At 47.6% G+C, this 19630-nt stretch overlaps 2 protein-coding genes across 4 annotated transcripts in view; both read right to left on the bottom strand.

Annotated features, from left to right (window-relative positions):
* Positions 1-665: 665 nt before the first annotated feature.
* NUP42 (nucleoporin 42) lies at positions 666-14287 on the bottom strand. The gene is made up of 7 exons (XM_044677518.1): positions 14134-14287; positions 11912-12152; positions 9822-9916; positions 5792-5868; positions 5096-5182; positions 3660-3744; positions 666-2318 (listed from the first exon to the last, which is right to left on the bottom strand). Exons 1-7 carry the CDS (start codon positions 14285-14287, stop codon positions 1717-1719), a joined length of 1341 nt encoding a protein of 446 aa, XP_044533453.1. The 3' UTR covers positions 666-1716.
* A 3126-nt stretch (positions 14288-17413) lies between these two features.
* The window catches only part of KLHL7 (kelch like family member 7), a 48165-nt gene continuing 45948 nt past the window's right edge, over positions 17414-19630 (bottom strand). For 2 of the 3 annotated variants that reach the window (XM_044677332.1, XM_044677333.1), the window contains 2 exons: positions 19293-19390; positions 17414-17820 (listed from right to left, as the gene is read on the bottom strand). In XM_044677332.1, the coding sequence (XP_044533267.1) occupies positions 17537-17820; positions 19293-19390 (382 nt within the window). In that variant the 3' untranslated portion in view covers positions 17414-17536. The remainder of the gene's footprint in view (positions 17821-19292; positions 19391-19630) is intronic. The other variant, XM_044677334.1, reaches the window with a different exon arrangement.

Below are 19630 nucleotides of genomic sequence, written 5' to 3'. Positions count from 1 at the left end.
AGGGAATCCGGGGGGAATCCGAATGTGACTCATTGGTGCATGGAATTCCTGAGCAGGGAAGAGCCAAGAGCATCTAGACATCGGGTCAGGTAGCAAAAACCAAACCCCAAAATCAGTGTCACAGGCTTGGAGAGTGAGAAGTCATCCGGGGTGCCGGCTGAACCCAGGCAGGGCTGACTTCAGGGGGAAAGCTGCCCATCCTACAGATGGCTGGATTTGGGAGGAAAAGCTCTCCTCTTGGGGGTCAGCACCAACTAGCTCAACGCTGTGGTCCCCGCAATCTTAACACTTCTGGTAATAGGTTATTGCCTAGAGGGTCACCTTGGGATCCTGGAAGGTGCAGGAACTTCAGTGGGGGCCATCTTGGTCTGCTCTCAGATTGGGAAGTCACCATGAGACTGTCATGGCCGAGGGGCCTTCCCACCTTCCATTCCAGGAGAGTTTCAAACAGACAGACCTCTTTGGGGCGGCTTTGGGCTCAATTCTAACTCTCTAGTTCGCTCCAGAATGGTCGGGGGGCTGGAGGAAATGTGTGGCCTGGGAGCCCTGGTCCTGACAGGTAGTCACACCCTCTGCGGCACTCTGAAAGGATGCCAGACTTAGTTGCTCTTGGCTGGTAATGCCATCGCACTTAGTACTACATTCATCTAAAACACAGACCACAGTTGCTAGGCAAAGTTTTTATTTTCATTAAAAAAACAGCTCAATAAAGACAGCAACCTATGCAGCAATGCCCTCTCCCAGTGCCGGCAGTGGAGCTCTCCAGGTTTAAAAAAGCAGGCGTGGGAGACCCCCACACTGCAGGACTTAGAATGTATTTTGTCAAGTGGCAATTGCAGGTCTTTGCCTCAAGTCCTTCACAGGAGATAAACGGCACAATAGCCCACTCTCCCAGGCTCAGGACAAAGAGAAGACTTCAATGTGTTCCACAATTCTAAGGGAAGGCTCCCAAGCAGAATCCTAGGCAGGCTGGGTCCATTATCCACTCTCCGTGAGCTCACGGGGCAGGTCAGCCCTCCCGTCTCTCCCTATTCATTCATCTCTCAGACGGGGATGCTCGTCCCCAGAAGACATCGAGAAGGACGATCAGGATGACGGCAATCATTCACTCTGCTATCAAAATGGTCGGCATCATAGCAATGCGGAAAATAATTCAACTAGCAGCCAGACGACTCTAACTTTTTTTCTTTTGCAAAATGAAGGCTATAAACTTTTGGGAAGGAAAATGCCTACTTTTGCCTGGGAATAAACACTTCTCAGGTTCTATTTAAACACTAACTCTTGTCCCCCTTTCCATAAAGGAGAGTTCCAAGTTTCTTCTATTCACTTTGTAAGCTGGCTACCTTCTCCACTGAATTCTTATCATTTCTCTTTGGGTTCCAGAAGACAGCGCATTCTCGAAAAGTTAGAGTGCCGAGGTGAAAGGGGCAGCAGGTGAGCTCGCGGGGCATGTGGTGGGGCTCTGGACAAAGCCACCAGTGCACCAGCGACACCTGGCCGGCCGTCCTAGTCATAGTTTCATGGCGGGACGCCCCCAGCTACTGACTGGTATTTGCTGTGGTTCCACTTTACTCGAATGGCCTTGCCAAGGACACGAAGTTACAAACCAAGGAAAAGAAAATATTTCAATGCCAAAAAAATTCTAAGCAGAGCCTAGATGTAAACAAGTCGTCACCATGCATGCAAATGACCACTGACAAGCATATTCTCCTGGATTTAAACACTTAAGAGCCCTTCGGGCGGGGGCTTTAGAGGAACCTTTCCTAACGTGAACTTCTTGGCCATAAACTGTTTCAGCTCTTCAGCCGTTAGTTCATTTTTGGGTGTGAATAAATGCTCGGTTGTGTTACTGCCACCAGAGGCTGGGAGAGAGGGTGAGGGGCCACCAGACCCAAAGGTACTGGCAGGCAGTCCAGATAAGGTGGCACCAGAGCTTGAGCTGGAGGGGGCAAAGGCACTGCCTCCAGCAGCACTGCTACCACCCCCAAAGGCAGGGCTGGCTGTGGCACCTGCTGGGGCTAGTGGGGGGGAAGCAGGAAATCCTGAAAACCCAGCTGAGCCAAAGCTAAAAACTTCTGGGCTTTTAAATGAAAAGGATGCTGCAGAGACGGCTGCCGGTTCCCCAAATCCAAAGGAAGCGGGAGCAGAGGTGGTGATGGCGGAATTAGAAGATGCACCCGTCAGGGCTGGAGCAGTCGGCATCCCCTGAGCCCCAAAGACCGATGTGCTGCTGCCAGACGGGGCGGCACTAAATCCCGAAGTTGGCTTAAAACTAAAATTCTGAGCACTGCTACTGCTGCTAGTGTTCACTGGGAAACCTGTAGTGACAGGAGAAAGAAAAGACACTTGCTAAGTGCAGAGAAGCGCCCCCCCCCCCCCCCCCGCCTCTTCAGCTCTTCCCCTTTGAGCCCTGCTTCCATTCGGGGCTCTTTGGGGGCCAGTCGTTTCCAGGGAGGGAAGAGGCTCCGAGAGGAGGCCAACCCTGCCGGCTGGGTCACTGTGGGGGAGCCACTTCAACGACTCCAGCCTGGGCTTTCTCAGAGAGAACACTGGGCCGAGGGGCCGAGGGGCCGAGGGGCCGAGGGGCCGAGGGGCCTCGCGCTGCCTCCTCCCAGCGCAGCCATGGCGAGAGTGCTCTGGGAATCTGAAAGCCCCACAGCAGTGGGAGTAATTAGGAGGAAGGGAAGGAGCAGACAAAGGGCCGGGAGGGGGAGAGAGAACAAAGTCCCTCTAAACTGTTCATTATGTCCAGCGCCACTGCTGGGCATCTTCTCTAGGGAATCAGTCTGAGTACACCTCGCCTCCCTGGGCCCCCAGCTCCGGGCCAGGCTGGGGGGGTCTTATCCTGACACACCCAAGGGCCCCAAAGACGAGGCTGGGGGGCAGGGGCGGGCGGCTGGCCTACACAGGGCCTCTCCACCTCAACTGGTCTCATACCACTTAAAAAAAGTATTTAATCAGCCCAAGAACAAAACAAACAAGAAACCCTCCCCAGTCCTGTAAACAATTACGCAGCTAGCTGGGGACTGAGCAGGGCCTCTGCAGCAGCCCCTTCCCATTCTTTGGCTCTGGCACCTGCCGGCCATCAGCGACCACCTTCCTAACAAGTGGCTCCCCGAGGCTCTCGAGCCCATCACCTGCTGGCGGCCCGGCCCTTCTGTTCTCACTCTAACGGACTCGTGTGGTCCTCCTGCGGGGGGGGGGGGAGGGGGGAGCTGGAGCGGGGAAGCGCCCCCCTCACAGACTGCACGTGCGAGGTGGCCGATGCGGCCATTTTGGGAGGACCAGCGTCTGTGCCTCCCCGCACACGGCATTTTGACTTCCCCGAGGCTGCGGCTGCACCGACCTCGGCCTTCTCGCCACTCCTCGCCACTCCCTGGCTGTCTGTGAGGCCGGAGCCCTGGCAGAGCCTAGAAAAGCTCTTTCAGGAGGAGGGGGGGTCTGGGCTGTCGAACCCTTCCTGGCTGCCTAGGAGGCTGCTGCGGTTTAGCCAGGACAAAGGGGCGGCGTCCCCAAGCCTGTCCTGGAGAGGGGCCTTGTCTAGGAAGCCCACCCTGCTCGCCACTCCGCCACGTTCTCTTCTCCACTCTGACAAGTATTACAGACCTGTAAAAGGCAGTTGGGAGAGGTCGAGCCAGGCCAAAGCGTGCTGTACTTACCCGCTGAACCAAATGTTGAGGTTTGCTGGTTATGAAATCCAAATGTGGGAACCACTTGATTCCCTTCATTCTTCAGTTTAGAAAGCTTAAAGAACAAATACAAATGTAATTCTTGATGACTGATTTCCAAGGCCTTTTTCTATATAACCACCTACCCAAGAATACTTCACTTTAACTAAAAACAAGTAGAAAAGGGCACATTTTGAAGTTTACTTTAGAATGGGCTACAAATGTAGATACGTACCAGGCAACTCTGGCACTACATTATAAAGCACTGAGTCCTGATTACAATCCATTTAATTAAAAAAACAAGACAAACTAATTAGATTCACGAGAGGCAGTCTTGCATAATGGACAAAGAGCCGACCTTTGTCTCAAGAAGGCCTGGGCTCAAAGCATGCTTTGGACAGTAAGTGGCTATGGGACTGCTGGACAAGCCAGTCGGCCTGAGACCTGCTGTTTCTGGTTTGTTGTGATGGGTTTTTTCCTCCTCTTTTTTTCCTTCTTTTATTATAAAGTTTTACTCTAGACCTGTCGATCTGGCTTTGCTCCTTGGTACAATGGATTTTTCCATATTTCTCAGTATGCTTCTTACTATTTTTTATGGCATCATTACATTAATATACCATAATTTATTCGACTACATAATTTCTTTTCTATTAAGATGGTTTAAAAAAAATAATTTGAATGACAGGCTGCTATGTCCTATACAGTCTATCCTAAGTGTTATTAGAGACAAATGGGTCAATTTGGAACACTCTTCTACTAATCAGAATCATTTTTTCTTGATTTTGATAAATGACCAAGAATACATGCATTCTCAAGTGCGTTCAGTTATAAAAGACGACTGCCATTACAATGAATAGGTACTTATAGCTAACCATTTTAAAAACCAATCTCTATAACTTTTGAAGTACTAAATTTGAAATACTTAGAATTAATCTAAGTTGTTCCCATTCTCAAAAAGTTTAACTATCATTAAAACGGAAAACTTAAGTTTCCTAAGTATTCTTAAGAAGAAACAAATGAAGAAAAAGAGAAAGAAGGAAAGAGAGAAAGGAAGAGAGGAAGGAAGGAAGGAAGGAAGAAAGGAAAAAGGAAAGGAAAGGAAAGGAAAGGAAAGGAAAGGAAAGGAAAGGAAAGGAAAGGAAAGAAAGCAGGCCATTTGTTAAGCATGCATAGTATGCCTAATAGCATGCCAAACAGTGAAGACAGAAATATAGAAGAGAAGGCAAATGTGATCATTGTTGAAGGTGGGAGGTCCCAACTCCTAACTTTCACCTCTGAGAACCTTTCTCAAAACAAAAATAAAACCCCTTTCTGGACCACATTCATGTGATAATTTGGAGCAAGCCAAATATTTCCAATAGGCACAGAGAAAACCTCTTGCTTCTTTCAAAGGGCAGGATAACACCACCCCACCCTTCAGTCCTCACCAGGGCTCCTTTGGTTGCTGTATTTATGTTCCTCAGCTCAAGTAGTCTGTTCTTCCACAGGTTTACCAATTGCTGGATAGAATTTAGCTGAAATGACCATAATGGATAAACAAACCTGTCACTACTGAATAGTTTAAGGATATTTTAAATGCTAAACATCTGTTATTTAAAATACTATTCATGTCAATCCCATTAGGTATAACTTTCTCCAGTTACAAAGCCAAACAAAATTGGATCTGCTGCTGCTATTTTGAAAGGGGCTATAAAAAGCATTTGTGGCCCATCCACAAATGGGCATTGACCCTGCACAGATGTACCTATCCTCCTCCCCTGCTCCCCCTTGCTCCCCCTCCAAAGTTGATAGGCAAAAGAAGATAGAGAAGGACATTTTTAAAGTTCCTGAACCTCTCAAGGCCCAGCCTTATTTCTCTGAGGTCTTGAACAGGAAGTGTTTATCTGACTTAACATATACAACGAACTTCAAGACTGAGCGATTTCTAAGTAATCAAATGATGTCCCAAACTAATAGCCATAGTTGCAATCTTCTTAAATAAAAAGTTAATAAATAAACCAGCCTATCCCCAAGGGGAAAAAATTAACTGAAATTCAACAACCCTGCAAACAAGCAGAAACGAAGAGGAAAGAGAAGCCAGGTCTTGCTGTCTAAAAAGTAAAGTGAATAGGAAGTAAACTTACATAGCTTTGCAAATTTTTGCTGGTTATATGGTTAGAATATTCAAGTCTCAACTCTTCTGGTGAAATATCTGTAAAGCCTGCAAAGAGAAGTGAGAGGGAATCTTAGAAGGGAGAGAATCTGAGCAGAACAGCAGGAACCACGGACACCAAGTCGCCCCCCAAGTTACTGCTCCCCCGTTATTCAACAACTTGAACAAAGGGGTAGAAAAGTGGACAACTTTTTGTTTGTAAGTGGCAGATGGGGGACTGGCTGGAGGTCAAGCAGAACCAGTCTCCAGCCTCAAGGAGCTTCCATTAGAAAAAGAGGCTGGACAACAGCACCCTGGAGAGCACCGTGCCACCTGGGCAGGAGACCCAAGGGCCGGCTTGCCTGGCGAGTGTGGGGAAACGCAGGTTTGGATGCTGGCTCTGACCCGTGGCTTTGTCACCAGCCCTCTTGTGTGTGGGGGTGTTGCAGTTTTGAATCAGTACAATGAAAAGGACTACGGATCCTATTTAGGGCTACAAGGGCCCTTCCACATCGCACTTTCTTTGCATTGGAGTGCCGTGGCAGCAGGACTTTTCTGCCTGCCTTTCTATACTAAAGGTATTGGGATATGCTTAGCATCAATTCTAAGACAGAAGAGCAGCAAAGGCGAGGCAATGGGAGTTAAGCGCCTAGCCCACGGTCAGGCAGAGGCCAGATTGGAACCCAGGCCCTCCTGACTCCAGGCCTGGCGCTCTGTCCACTGAGCAGCCCGGAGGGAAGGAGCCAGTCACGCCTCGCCTCAACTCAGGAGCTCTGGTGGAGGCATTAAGGAGAACCCTAAATCTCTTCGCAGGATCCAAGCAGGGGTGGGAGGAGGGGGAAGCCTTGGATCTCGGACGTGCTCCAGCTCTGAGTGACCACAAGCTTCAGGTCCAGCTACACTTATGAATGGACTGAACGGCATTACACTGAAGGTCACCAACAAGCAGCTCGGGGGACGGAGAGCCAGGCTAGAGGCAGGAGGTCTCGGACACTTCTTGGTCGTGTGACCCTGGGCAGGTCACTTATTCCCCATGCCGTAAGGGTGGAAGAGGGCCGGGTGGCACAGACTCTTCCTCTCTTGCACCCCTGGCTGGTTTCCCACCCCATTCTTGTCTCTGGGGCCCCTTCCCTCCCCTCCCAACCCTGTGCCCCAAAGGCAGCTCCTAACCCCACAAAACCCAGCAGGAGATTCCAATGGCAAATCAAAAGGTGAAATCCTGGATCTCCAAGCTGGCTTTAAGGAGCCGAGCCCAGTTCTTGGTTCCTTTTATCCAAATGTCCCTTTGACCCAGGTCTTGTCCCTTGAGCCTGGCCTCCTCCTGCCTGCCCCAATAGTATTTATTGCTGACGGTAAAGGGAGCAAAACCATTTCACCATGACGGGCTCACAGACAGAGGGCTGGAAAGGACCTTCTCGGCCATCGTGCCCGACCTCTTCATTTTTACACGAGGACAACAGAGCCCTGAGGCCGTGTTCCTCACCCCAGATCACCCAGGCAGGATTTGAACCCAGGTCCTCTGACCCCAAGTCACCCTCTCTTCTCTGCCCCTTGTGGCCAACCTGGCACTTTAGGGGTGCCAACTCTGAGTCTGTGCCAGGTCCTCTCCCTTCGCCTCACCCCTCGGGGTCTCTGGCCCTGCCTTCAGCCCACACCCAGACGAGAGACCCTTCACCCTTCTCTAGCTGCTCTTCTCTCAGCCATTTTTCTTCTGATAGTGCAGAGATGACCCCCGTGACCCCCTCCCGGGCCGTCATGGCCCCAGCTCTGGGCTATTAGAGGACACAGATGGGCCACTTCTTGTGTCTGCTGTTGGGGAATAAACCCGCCTAAGTGCCAGCCATTGCACCAGGCAGTGCGGCTACAGGGGCTGCCCTCAAAGGCCCAGACTAACGGGGGCGACTCATGTACCAGCATTAGTGACGAACAACATGGACGCGGGACACACTGGAAGAGCCCAGAAAGGAGGCACTGACACCTGAGGGCTGGTCTTGCTCCAGGAGCAGCGAGAGCAGAGGAAGGAGGCCGGCTGGGGAGGGCAGTCCCACAGGCATCAGACCCCCAGTGGAGGAAGAGCCTCAGGAGAGGAGGGGCTGCAAGGCCGCGCCAGAGAGCCACCCGGGCCAGCCCGGACTAGGAGATGCTACAAAGCAGCACTGGCAGGGCATATGGGGCGCTTAATAAAGGTTTCTTCTTTCCTCCATGCCGTTTCCCAGGAAAGGGCTTATTAGGCTCCACAGAGAATGTGTGAAACAGCCTTTGGGAGACAGCATGGCGGAGTAGAAGCTCCGTGAGGGGGGGAATCCGAGCCGGGGAGGGCACGAGGGTGCTCATAGTGGATGGCATGGAATTCCAAAGAGGGAAGGTACGTTCTGTCCCTCCTGGGGTTGTAAGGATCAAAGGAGATACTATTTGGGAAGTGCAGGCACAGTGCAGGTGCTTAATACTTGTTCCTTCCTCCCTTATTGACCAACTGACCATAGGATGAGGCTTCTTAACCTGTAGTCTGTGAATTTAAAAAAAAATTAACATTGTGATAGGGACTGCATTTCAATTAAGTAGTTTCTTCTAGAATTCCACATTTCATGCATTCAAAAATGGGATTCTGAAGTGGGGTCTACAGGTTTCCCCCAGACTGCTCGGGGGCCAGGGCACAAACGAGGTAAAGATGTAGAAAACTAATGGGAAGCAAGGAGTAAGGGGCTTCCTATTCCTGGTCCTGTGAGTCTGCCGGAGGGACAAGGCCAGCTTTAATCATCTAATTGGCACAAGGTTTCTGAGAACTTGTATAGAAAGCAGAGGCTATCAGGAGGCCAAATGGGCAGGACGGACCTGATAAAAGGGATGGCAAAGCTGAACAGAGATGAGGGGAGACGAGAGGTTTTGCCCAAGGTTATTACTGTGGATAACAAGGATAAAAGCAGAAGGTTAGGAGATAGGCTGGGGGAGAGATTAGTATTGGGGAGACTAGCCATTAACCAATCCCAAAGAGAGATAATTGGATCAACATGCTAGGAAGCCGAACCTTTGAAGGAGAGGCTGAGGCTCCCGTGGGCTACCCCTGACCTTGGGTGCCACAGAGGTTGTGAAATGGGGGGCAGAACAAGGGCCCTTCCAACTCTTGGCTGGCAGCAGGGGATGAGCAGAATGGAGGTGCTGACAGATCTGCCCCTGAGAAAGGGGCCTCACTGCTGGGACACGCACAGAACCTGGCAAACTCTCATTCCCTCAGAGCCCCGGGCGTTTTGCTCTCAATTCTACTTTGCTACCCCACCTCCGTACTTGTCCTATTACTGCTCTTACCTGCCCGAGCCTGTGTATTGCCTTGGCATGAACGTCAGGACGCCTGCTTCTGATAACCCCACTGGGGCTGAGGGGCCAAACAGGTAGTCTACCCTGTGGAGTGGGCAGCTGCCAGAGGCTACCCTTTGTCTGACTGAGGTCAGAGGGCTGCTGTGCAACAAGGGAAGCCCAGCCCCCCAAGGACCACAAGTCTTCTTCCTAGGTGGAAGTATGGAGGATAACTAGGTCTTCAGGGGTTGGGATGGGTCCCAATCTTCCCTAATCTCTCACATCTGGAAGTTTCTGATCATCTACATTCTGACATCCCATAGAAGGGATAACAACAGCAGAGGCAGCATGGGACAAAAGCCCCCCTCACCTAGTAGCTACCACCATGATTTCTCAAAGAATCCCCTTTCCTCAAGTGTGTTCCCAGGAAGAACCCAGCTAAGCTTCTGTTCCTCAAAAGAGCACCAAAGGCAAATCAAGGCAGCATGGGAGAGTGAAGCATGCCAAAGGGAGCTGCAGTCCATACCCTTTCTCACTCTCACTCTGCAAAAGGACATGTGGGGGGCAGAGATTTCATCTACATACATACACACAATAAATAGTTAGCAGAGGGAACTCCCAGATGAGGAAACTCCCTCTACCACTGTAGGTAAGCACCTTCTCTGCAGCTAATAGGAAAATAGATAGAAGTTATGAACAATAAATATATAAACATATAATTCCTATATTACCTGATATATTTGGCTTTTCTTTCATTGGCGAGTAAACAGAGAACATCCATTGCCCTGAAGATTCCCAGACCTCCATGTCTTTTACTATTCCTTCACTGATGGGGGAAAAAAAAACAATAAAACACACTTCAGAACGCTACATTAAAAAAACGCCAAACTACTTTGAGAATAAGAAGTCTATTTTAACGACTTAAATAACACTGAAAAATATCAATCAATTTAAAATACACACTTTCTCTTTCTATGTGTGTGTATACATATATGTACACACACATAAAGAGAAAATCTAAAAAGATGCAAAGAAATCAATGTCATGGCAGAACTGGAAAGGTTTGCAGATTTTGCCCAACTATTAGGATCTATGTAAACATTCAGCCTTCAGAGTAAAACATGCAATGTGCTATAGCGTAAAAGAACTATCTAGGGCCCTTGGAGAGGAATTTTCTGACATTAAGAACATGAGAATTTACAAAAATAATAACACGCCTCCTTCACTCTGTCCTCTACAGTCACAGCTGCCTCCCTTGCCTGTCCCCAGTTCTGGCAGTGCTCAGGCCTCATAGCTATTGTTATCAACAATGGAGAGCACATCCTCCTTCAGATTTCAAACAACAGGAAATTCTTATTTGGCAGGCAGGGAATGGAGTGTTTGGGCTAATCAGAATACCCTTAGTTACCATATACTGATGACATATATTTCCAAAGAATGAGAATGTAACAAAATAAACAATTTCGAATTTCTCTTTCCCTGCTGATTTAGCTGCTGTGCCTCAGTTACTGTCAAGAACATTATTATACTGGGGAAATGTTAATGCAGTAGTTCATAGAAATGGAAAAAAACAACAAGTAAAGCTGGGTAACAAGTTATTATACTGAATTTGGGATTTTATTGTCCTTACCAAACTATGAAAAGCGTTTATTTTTCAATTATATACTGGGCTCATAATGCCTACTATCAAGCTGCTGTTCCCTAGCCTTTCTGGGATAGTTTTAGAAAGGAAAAGGGCCTGTAAGAAAACAGCTGGCTTATTTATGCCCCTCATTAGGGTGGGATGCTAGTCTGAAGGAAGTCAACCATCAGCTCCTAAATCCAAGCAACTTCAAAGTCATTTTCGTCACTGATTATATAAAATTCTACTTCTCAAAAATGTCTTCAATCTATTATACAAGAATGAAGCAAGTTGTGCCTTCTATTACTTTGAACAGAATAGAAAAACAAGCAAGAGAACAGAAAAACAAGCTAGATGGCTCAATGGATAGAGCCAGGCCTGGAAATGGGAGGTCCTGGGTTCTAATTTGACCTCAAATACTTCCTAGCTGGGTGATCCTGGACAAGTCACTTAACCTCCATTTCTTTGCTCTTACCGCTCTTCTGCCTTGGAATCTAATTCTTAGACAGAGGTTTGGGTTTAAAAAAACAAACAAGTAACAAAAGAAATGATCACAGATTCAAATGTTTTTAAATAGTACTTTTCAGATTCTTAACACATTAAAGCATTTAAACAAGTAGTTATGATTTTTAACATCTATAAAAATGAATACAATTAGTTTTAAGCATGCAGCAGCTAGGTCACACAGTGGAGAGTGGCCTGAGTCAGGAGGACCTGAATTTAAATCCAGCCATAGATACCTAGTAGCTGTAACTCTGGACAAGTCACTTAACCCTGTTTGCCTGTTCCGTCTGTCAAATGAGCTGGAAAAGGAAATGGTAAGCCACTCCATTATCTTTGCCAAGAAAAACCCAAAATGGGGTTTCAAAGAGTTAGACAAGACTGAGCAACAACATCCAAAGTTTTGAGAATCCATGATGCTTTAAAAAAAAGCACTGTGGGGCTACGGAAGGTCCCGAGTCAAAATACTCAGAGGAAGCCCAAAGACCTTGATTTTGCTGTAGCCTTAGGTAAACTGCACCCCATCACCAGGGTGTCTTATCTCTAAAAAGGTGTACAGAATTGGCTGTAACAGAGTTCAAGTGAGATAATCCAGGTGAAAGCTGCACACAAAGGTAAAGCACAACAGAAACTAGCTAATGTACAAATGGCAAGAAAGGATTTTCACTACTAGGAATAATTCTCTCCAAAACCACTTACATCAGTTTATCGTCATCATCTTTCTGCCCATCCACTTGGTTAGGGCTCAGTGCAGAGAATCTAGTCTGAGAAAACCCCAAATTTCTGCTTCCACTACTCGATGCCCCTGAATCAAAGGACCCAAAAAATGTTTTCCCTGGATCTCTGCTGCCCCCCCAAGTTGCAGACTTGGAGAAATTAGATGGTTGGATGACATTAGTATATCTCTGAGAACTGTTGCTCCATCCCCCTCTGCTACAACCTAAAATAAAAAAATAAAACCTGAATATTATTTTATTGATCATTCCTTTTTATTAAAAAATCTTCACATGCCTTACATAAATGGAACTATGCATTATATTCCACCTAATTGCATCTTTAAGAGCACTAGGGAATATGAGGGAATTAAACAAACATTGCATTTCTAGTTTTTTAAAATAACATTGGCAAATTTGATCATTTGCAATATCAAAGATGGTACAATTGATTTAAATTAGCAATGAAGCAAATAATAGCAAAACTCCCATTTTTATTAAACAGAATTGAAAGTACTATCATTTCACAGCAAAATAATACACTAAGACTGGGCTGACATAAGCATAAGAATTTAAAAACTGTTCCCCAGTGCAGCATGCATAGTCCAGAGCTAAAGCTAAAAAGCACAGGGAGGTAACCTCTGGTTTCTTAAATTAGTGTCCTAGGCAGGGGATGCCTCTGCCACTAATTGTGATGTGCTTGAGTCTTCCAATTTTTAATATAAGAACAATGACGGTTACCCCTGCTGGTTTGCAGAGATTATGGGCGTAAATTACATGTTAGTGTGATACTTCAAATCTTCCCAATATCAGCAATTTTTAGTTAATGTTGAGGTAGAGTTACTATAAACCAATGGTTTACTCTCAGAGACAAGATAGATGATCACAATGAGTGGATTGCAATTTTTCCTTGGTACTGTCCACAGAGAGTTCTTTTTCTTCTCATTAGTTCCCTCATATCATTTATATAAAAATTCCCCAGTTGAGGGTGAAGAATCTGAAGTGAGAGTAATTTTTCTTTCTCTCTGACTGAATTCCTTGAGATTAGTTTGAGAAATGAAGTGGTGGTGGAAAACCTCAACCAGTGAATTTCATATCTTCATTCTAAATAACTTATTAAAGAGAAAAGGAAAAGGGGTTGCTTGGAAAGCATCTCCCAATATAGGGTTAAAAGGAAATTTTTCTTTTTCTCTTTCAAATCCTCTGGGATGACAAAAAGCCTCTAAAAGGGTTTCTCTCATGATGTGGATAATGATATCTGGAGAAAGAGGATGCTTTCTCCATGCTTTATACACTATTCTTAGCTTCAATCACTATTAAACCTAACATCTTCATTTTTTTAGTGCTCTCACCCTGATTGGGGACAGGGAGCAAACATCTTGGCATCTTTTGCCCAAAGAGGTTTCTCATGGCCTCATTCAACAAATATTTATGAAAACACTTCTGTTCAAGGGTCTGTGCTAGAGGGGCACTGGGATGTATGAATTCCCCTTGTTACAATCCACCCCCCAACCCAGGCTACGATATTAATTCAATCAACTTTCCCAAAGCTGTGCCTCTCGTGGTCTAGAGAAGGCATCGCTGGGCTGGCTTCAGGGAGGGAATCCCCCCCAAACTGACTGGGAGTGGGGGAGACCCCTTAGTTTGAGAGGGATCAGGGTTACCTCTGGTGAGAGGCGAGGTGTGGGCATAAACCAGAGAAGCCCAGAAGTTAGGGGGTTTAGTGGTACTTGAACCCCCTTTCTGCCTCCAGGGGCACAAGCCGACCTTCCCTAGCCCGTTTTGCCCCAACAAGGCTTTCTGCCCTTTCTCCGCTGGGCTCTCTGCTTTTAGCCAGTCCTCCTATGTCTCCTTTGAGTTCCCAGTCCTACCGTGCACTGGGCTGGCCTTGGGATCGTGAGCTAGTCGATTCTGGGTTCAGTTTTCCCATCCGTAAAACGGGCCGAATCACGGCACCCGCTTCCCAAGGCAGGTTTAGCCCTGGAAGGGCACTAGCTCCCATTCGGCGGATGGGCAGACTGAGGTCCCACGTGCGGGGCTGCATCTCTCACTACGCTACGCTAAAGGGACGGCTGGGGGCCTGCTGTGTGCCGGGATAGGGTCACCCTTGTGCCCTTCACCTCCTGTTCCTTGGGCCTGGCCTAGACCTGGGTATACAGCAGAGGCTTAATGAGTGAAGGCCCGCAGGCCGGACTCGGGTCACCGTACCGGAGGGGGCCGCCGCGTATTGCGGCTGCGCAGGAGACCGCCCCCCGCCGCCGCCGCCGCCGCCGCCGCCGCCGCCGCCCCCGCGTGGGTGCTCATTCCAGCAGCGCTCCCCGAAGCGGCAGCGGCCCTGCAGGAAGAAGTGGCAGATGGTCATGGCGGCGGCGAGGCCCGAGCGAGACCTGACGTGCGCCCGCAACGGCCTCTCACGGTTCCAGCTGCTTGACCCCCGCCTCCACCGAGGCGAGAAGCGCCGCCCCCGACTGCGTCATCTTCCGGTGCCCGCGCTCACTTTGGGGGCGGGGCCTAGTTCCGCACGCCCAATCAGGCTGCGAGCCCTAGTGGGGCGAGGCTAGGACGTCGCCGAGCCTCTAAGCAGGGCTCTCGACTTGGACCGTTAACGGCGCAAAAGGCTCCGAGGCCCTTTGGCTCAGTGTACGCATGCGCAGCTAACGGCCTCGCGCGGGCGGGAGGCGCATGCTCAGTTAGTTAACAACCCTTCTACTGCTACAAAGACTGTGGCTGTTCTTCCCCTCCCCCCGCCACTGCCCTTAGTAGCTAGCGACCCTCGGACGCTATGAAGCCAAGCAGAAGGGGAAACTGGGGCCCGGGGAGGGCAAGTTCCCTGTCCCTCTCCCTCTCCTTGGGCTTCACATAATCTAGTTCGTACAAAAAGCCCCGAATTTCCGTAACAATGAGGAACGTTGGTCAGGGCTAGAGGGTGACCTCTGACCTTTGGGGGAAGGGCTCATTTCCTTAAATAATTTGCAAGATGGCGCCAGGCCCGCGGGGAGCTACGGGGCGGCTACTCCTAGGTAGTGACCAGTGACCCTGAGCTCGTGGGTCTCCCTGAAATACAGGGGCAGCAGTAGAGGGGTCATGGTTGTTTCCCAAGGAGATGTCAGGATCCACCATTTCCACGTGGAGAATGGACGGTTAGGGACCCAGGCATTCCGGGTCCCAGTGAGCCTCGCGAGGTACCCCTTAGACAGAGGCTACCAGCCTTGAACCCCACTGGGTGGCCACCTGCTCCCCACTTCTCTGGGGCCGGCCCTGCTAGAGGATGGAGATGACACGGCATTGTGAGATGGCAAACGCTGTTCCAAATGCCTGGGAAATTCTGTTGAAAGCCGGCCAGGAGGGCTGGGGAGGCGGAGTGCTCAATGGCCCCTCTGCCCAGGCTAAAAGCAGGAGGCCTCCATTCCAAAGAGAAAACTGAACATGTCGTTCTCACCCATTGACTCGATTTGATTTTTTTTTTTAAACCCGACCTTCTGTCTTAGAATCTGTACTTGTTTGGGTTCCAAGGCAGTAAGGGCTGGACAGTAGGGATGAAGTGACCCGGCCCACAGCTAGTGAGTACTGAAGGCTGGATCGGAACCCAGGATCTCCTGTCTCCACTGAGGCCCTTACCTGGCCCCCTCAATAGGATATTAGGGAAATAGTTTAATACCCCAAATATTGAATAACCATGAAAAACATTGTTCACTGATCATAACTATATTTTATGGCTTAAATGTTTTTCACTAAGTTGTTTCAAGTTGGGTTGGTGGCAGTTAGATCCTCCACATGTTACTTTGGTGTCTGGGTGATTATGACATCTCAGAGATAGAGTCCTGAATGATGGGTCACCAAAACATTTAATATGAAGTAGCAAAAGTCTCCTTAAAAAAAATAAGAGCTTACAAGAGTAGGGCTTGATTTCTCTCTGGGGTACCCAACTTCAGAAGCCTGTGTGGATTAGAGCCACCATTTTTAGTCAGTAACAACTTCCTGGAAGAATTCAGTGTGGACTAAAGGAAGGGAATGGACCAGTTCAGAACTACTTCCATACTTGCGATTGGGACACACACAAAAAAAGAGGAATAAAATTTTCCTTTATGCTTCCCCTAGACATTCATTGCAAACAAAACCCTAACAACAAACTGGATTAAAAAAACCAACAATATGTTTAAAAAAAAAAAAAAGGTTTCTACCAGATCACTTTTCATTGAATGGTTAGGACCCAGAAAATAGCCTAGTGAAGAAGAAATAGATTTTGAGAATGTAAAATGAAAAATTTTACAGTATGGATATGCTCAATGATTATGCTGTTGTTCTTTTTTCAATTTTTTTTAATTTCTGAAATTAGCAATTTAGAATAGTATCAACATCATTGAATACAATGAAAATTAAAATAGAAATATATTTTACAAACTTTAGAAACAGATGCTAATTCAACACAATCTTTACAACCTAGAAAAGGCAAAATTGAGCCCAGTCTACCTTACTGAACAAGGATAGTAATTATATCAGATATGAATACTAATGATTGATGGCCTATATGCCTCCCTAAAGGTAGAATATCAGTAACTAATTGTTCCTGGAAGAGCTTCATGGAAAGGTTTCTTAAAGATTTTATTGGCTATGTAGTGGCAGATATGGAAAAGATATCAAGTCTTGAAAGCTGAAATATGGAAAAGCCATTAAGTCTTGAAGGCTGACATTTTACAAACAGTTTCAGAGATATTGGGTAGAGCACATCTTAGGTGAACTCTGTCCTCTATGAAGAGATCAATAATAGTTTAATGAAGTGCAAAGCTTAACAAGTGATGCACATAGTACAATTATTAATGTTATCCTTGGCAATGCCTCATCCTGGTGTATCGAAAGTGGAAACGGGCAAGGCAGAGATGTCTTTTAACCGAGGAGTGCTGCAGGAGATATTTTAGAGATAAAGCAAAGAACCTAAGCTTCAAAATTCAAGTTTCCATCCCAGCATGGTCATAGAAAAGGAATTAAACTGATTGCATATGCACTCAGGGTAGAGGGGAACAAACATCACTTGGATTTCTTTTTGAGACGTGTGTGTGTGTGTGCTTGCCCCTGACCCATCCTTAGGTTGGGACTAAATGTACTTGCCAGTTTTTAAGATGGAATACACTTAGCACCAACACAGAGACAAATAGCATTTCCTTACTATTTCAGCTCATGTCCCAGTATAAGTAAAAACCACATTGTTCCATCAAAGCATCTTGGCTTTGACTCAGACACGGTAAATCCTATACCGGGTGGCACAGGGCCTTCAATGATGTACTCAAACAGAAAAAGGAACGGAGTGACCTGCATTTACTAGGGATGCAACCTCACAATCCTATGCTCCCATCTGAGCCGGAAAAGCTGTAAGACAAACACACTTACTTGGTCAGCAACTTATATTTTCATTGAGTAATTACAAATTTGCAGGTTTATTCTTACTAGATGGTGGCCAGCTGAACTGAAGGAAGAAAACCCACATAAAACAAGCATTTTATAGGGATTTTACTTCAATTACAAAGTTTAGTTTAAAAAAAAGGTAACCAAAATGTCAGAAGGAAGCCCAGGGGACCATTGTTTTCAGATGCGGAAAATATCTCGTGGGAATGCTTCATGTTTCAAGGGTTTCTTCGTTTGCTCCACAGGTATCCACAACACAAATTAAACAGCTCGTTACTGGAAAGGCCCGGACTTTGGAGTTGGCGACCCACTTGTCTGTTTCAGTATTATATTCGAGGATGTGTCCCAAACGACCCACACCCTGGAAACCGGCCAAGACATACACGACGGCACCTACTGCCGCACATTTCACGGTGACGCCCTTCCACGGCATGGGTGACACCATCTTCCACTCATTCAGCTTAATGTCATAATATTCCACGTTGTCCAGACCACCTTGGAAAGATAGAGACAAGACATTAGAATGAATAATTCCAATTTTGTAAATATTTCTTCCAAGGCCTTTAAACACCAATTGCATTTGTTTCAATTTATGAAACTTTTCTTGGGTTAGAATCATCCAAACATTTACTGATGCTTTCTAAAATGAAGAGGCAGATGGCCTCTTGTGCAGAATCACACAGATGTTTGAAGAAAAATAATCAGTAGAATTTTATTTTCATCCAAATCTTGATGACAAGTATTCAGGGCTTCTTATATATTATATCTTCCTCCTGCCTGTCTTTCAGACATTCTACCGATTGATTCGCCCATCAGAAGCCGGGAGAAGGGAGGGGGAAGCTGCTTCTTGGGTCAAGTTTGGTAAATAGGTTAAAGCTGCAAGCTAGAATGAAATTTCCTGATTATTGAAAGATTCACTTATCCATGTTCCTCCTGTCTACCATTTTTTAAAGGTAAAATAACAAGTTTACTTTCTATCAACCTGTTTATATTTATGTTTAAATGTGGTTTAAAAATGAATGTTGTTTCATTCACTTTGCCATTCAGAGTTTCTCCATAGGACTTAAACCAACTAAACTTTAAAAAAAAAAGTTTTTTTTAAGAACCCTCACCTTCCGTCTTGGAGTCAATACTGTGTATTGGTTCCAAGGCAGAAGAGTGGTGAGGGGTGGGCAATGGGGGTCAAGTGACTTGCCCAGGGTCACACAGCTGGGAAGTGTCTGAGGCCAGATTTGAACCAACTAAACTTTTAAACAGAAAAGCAAACTCAGAAGCAATGAGAAAAAGAAGAAAAAATTAATGTTTAAACATTCAGTTAAAAAATGGTGGCCTGGGGCAGCGAGGAGGCTCAGTGCACGGATGGAGAGCCAGGCCTAGAGATGGAGGGACCTCAGAGGCTGCCTGACTGTGTGACTCTGGGCAAGTCACTGAGCCCCATGCCCTAGCCTTCGCTCTTCTGCCTCCCAACAGAGCCTTGGTAGCCATTCTAAAACAGGTCAGTCTTTGTTTAATGGTGGCCTATTTGGGAGGAGGAGGAGGAGGAGGAGCCATGCTGATCTCCAGGACCTCCATCGCATTCGTTATACTAGAGATAGCGGGCTCTTGGTGCAGGGGCAGCTCCACGAAGGGACAGAGGAGTGCCCCAATGGGGCAGCTCGGCCTCCTGGATGGACTCCCTAAAGGCTTGGAGGGGCTGCCCATGCCGGGGTCACGTGATCGCCCCGGGGAGGCACTGGAGGCCGAGGCTGCTGCAGGAGGCCCTTCCCTGCCCAGATCGCCTCCATTCCTCCAAGTTGGGGCCTTCTAGGCTGCTCGGCATTGGTCACTCGGCAGCCTATTGGGCCTCCTCTCTTGAAGCTTCCCGTTTTCAGCTCAACCCTCTTTAATACTGGGGGGAGGGGGATAGGGAGAGGGGAGGGAGCAGAACGGCTCTTCCTGGACCGCAGAGTCGGGGACGGGGGAGCTACCTAAGCTGTTCTGGCCGCCCACAGCAAATATCTTGTCTCTGACAAACACCAGCCCGTGGTTCTTCCTGGCCTCGATCATCGGACACAGCTCAGTCCACCTGAGAAAAGCAAAGACAGACGGTGAGTGTCTGGATCAGAGGAAGCCCAAAGGGCCCTCACTCTCCTCCTCGGGAAAAGAGGCGCCCATGGCCCAAGTTTAGCTGCAAGAGCTCATCGAAGTGCGCGTGCACACGCACACACGTGCACGCGCACACACCACGGGGCGGAATCACCTGTGCCCCGAGGCTTTGTTCAGAGGAGCTCCTTCTGTCCTACGAGCTTCGGGGCGGCCAAGGCGG

Source organism: Gracilinanus agilis, chromosome 5 (assembly GCF_016433145.1).
Source record: "Gracilinanus agilis isolate LMUSP501 chromosome 5, AgileGrace, whole genome shotgun sequence".
Lineage (NCBI taxonomy): Eukaryota > Metazoa > Chordata > Mammalia > Didelphimorphia > Didelphidae > Gracilinanus > Gracilinanus agilis.
The sequence above is the reverse complement of the archived record's forward strand: the minus strand, read 5'-3'. Positions and strand labels throughout refer to the sequence as shown.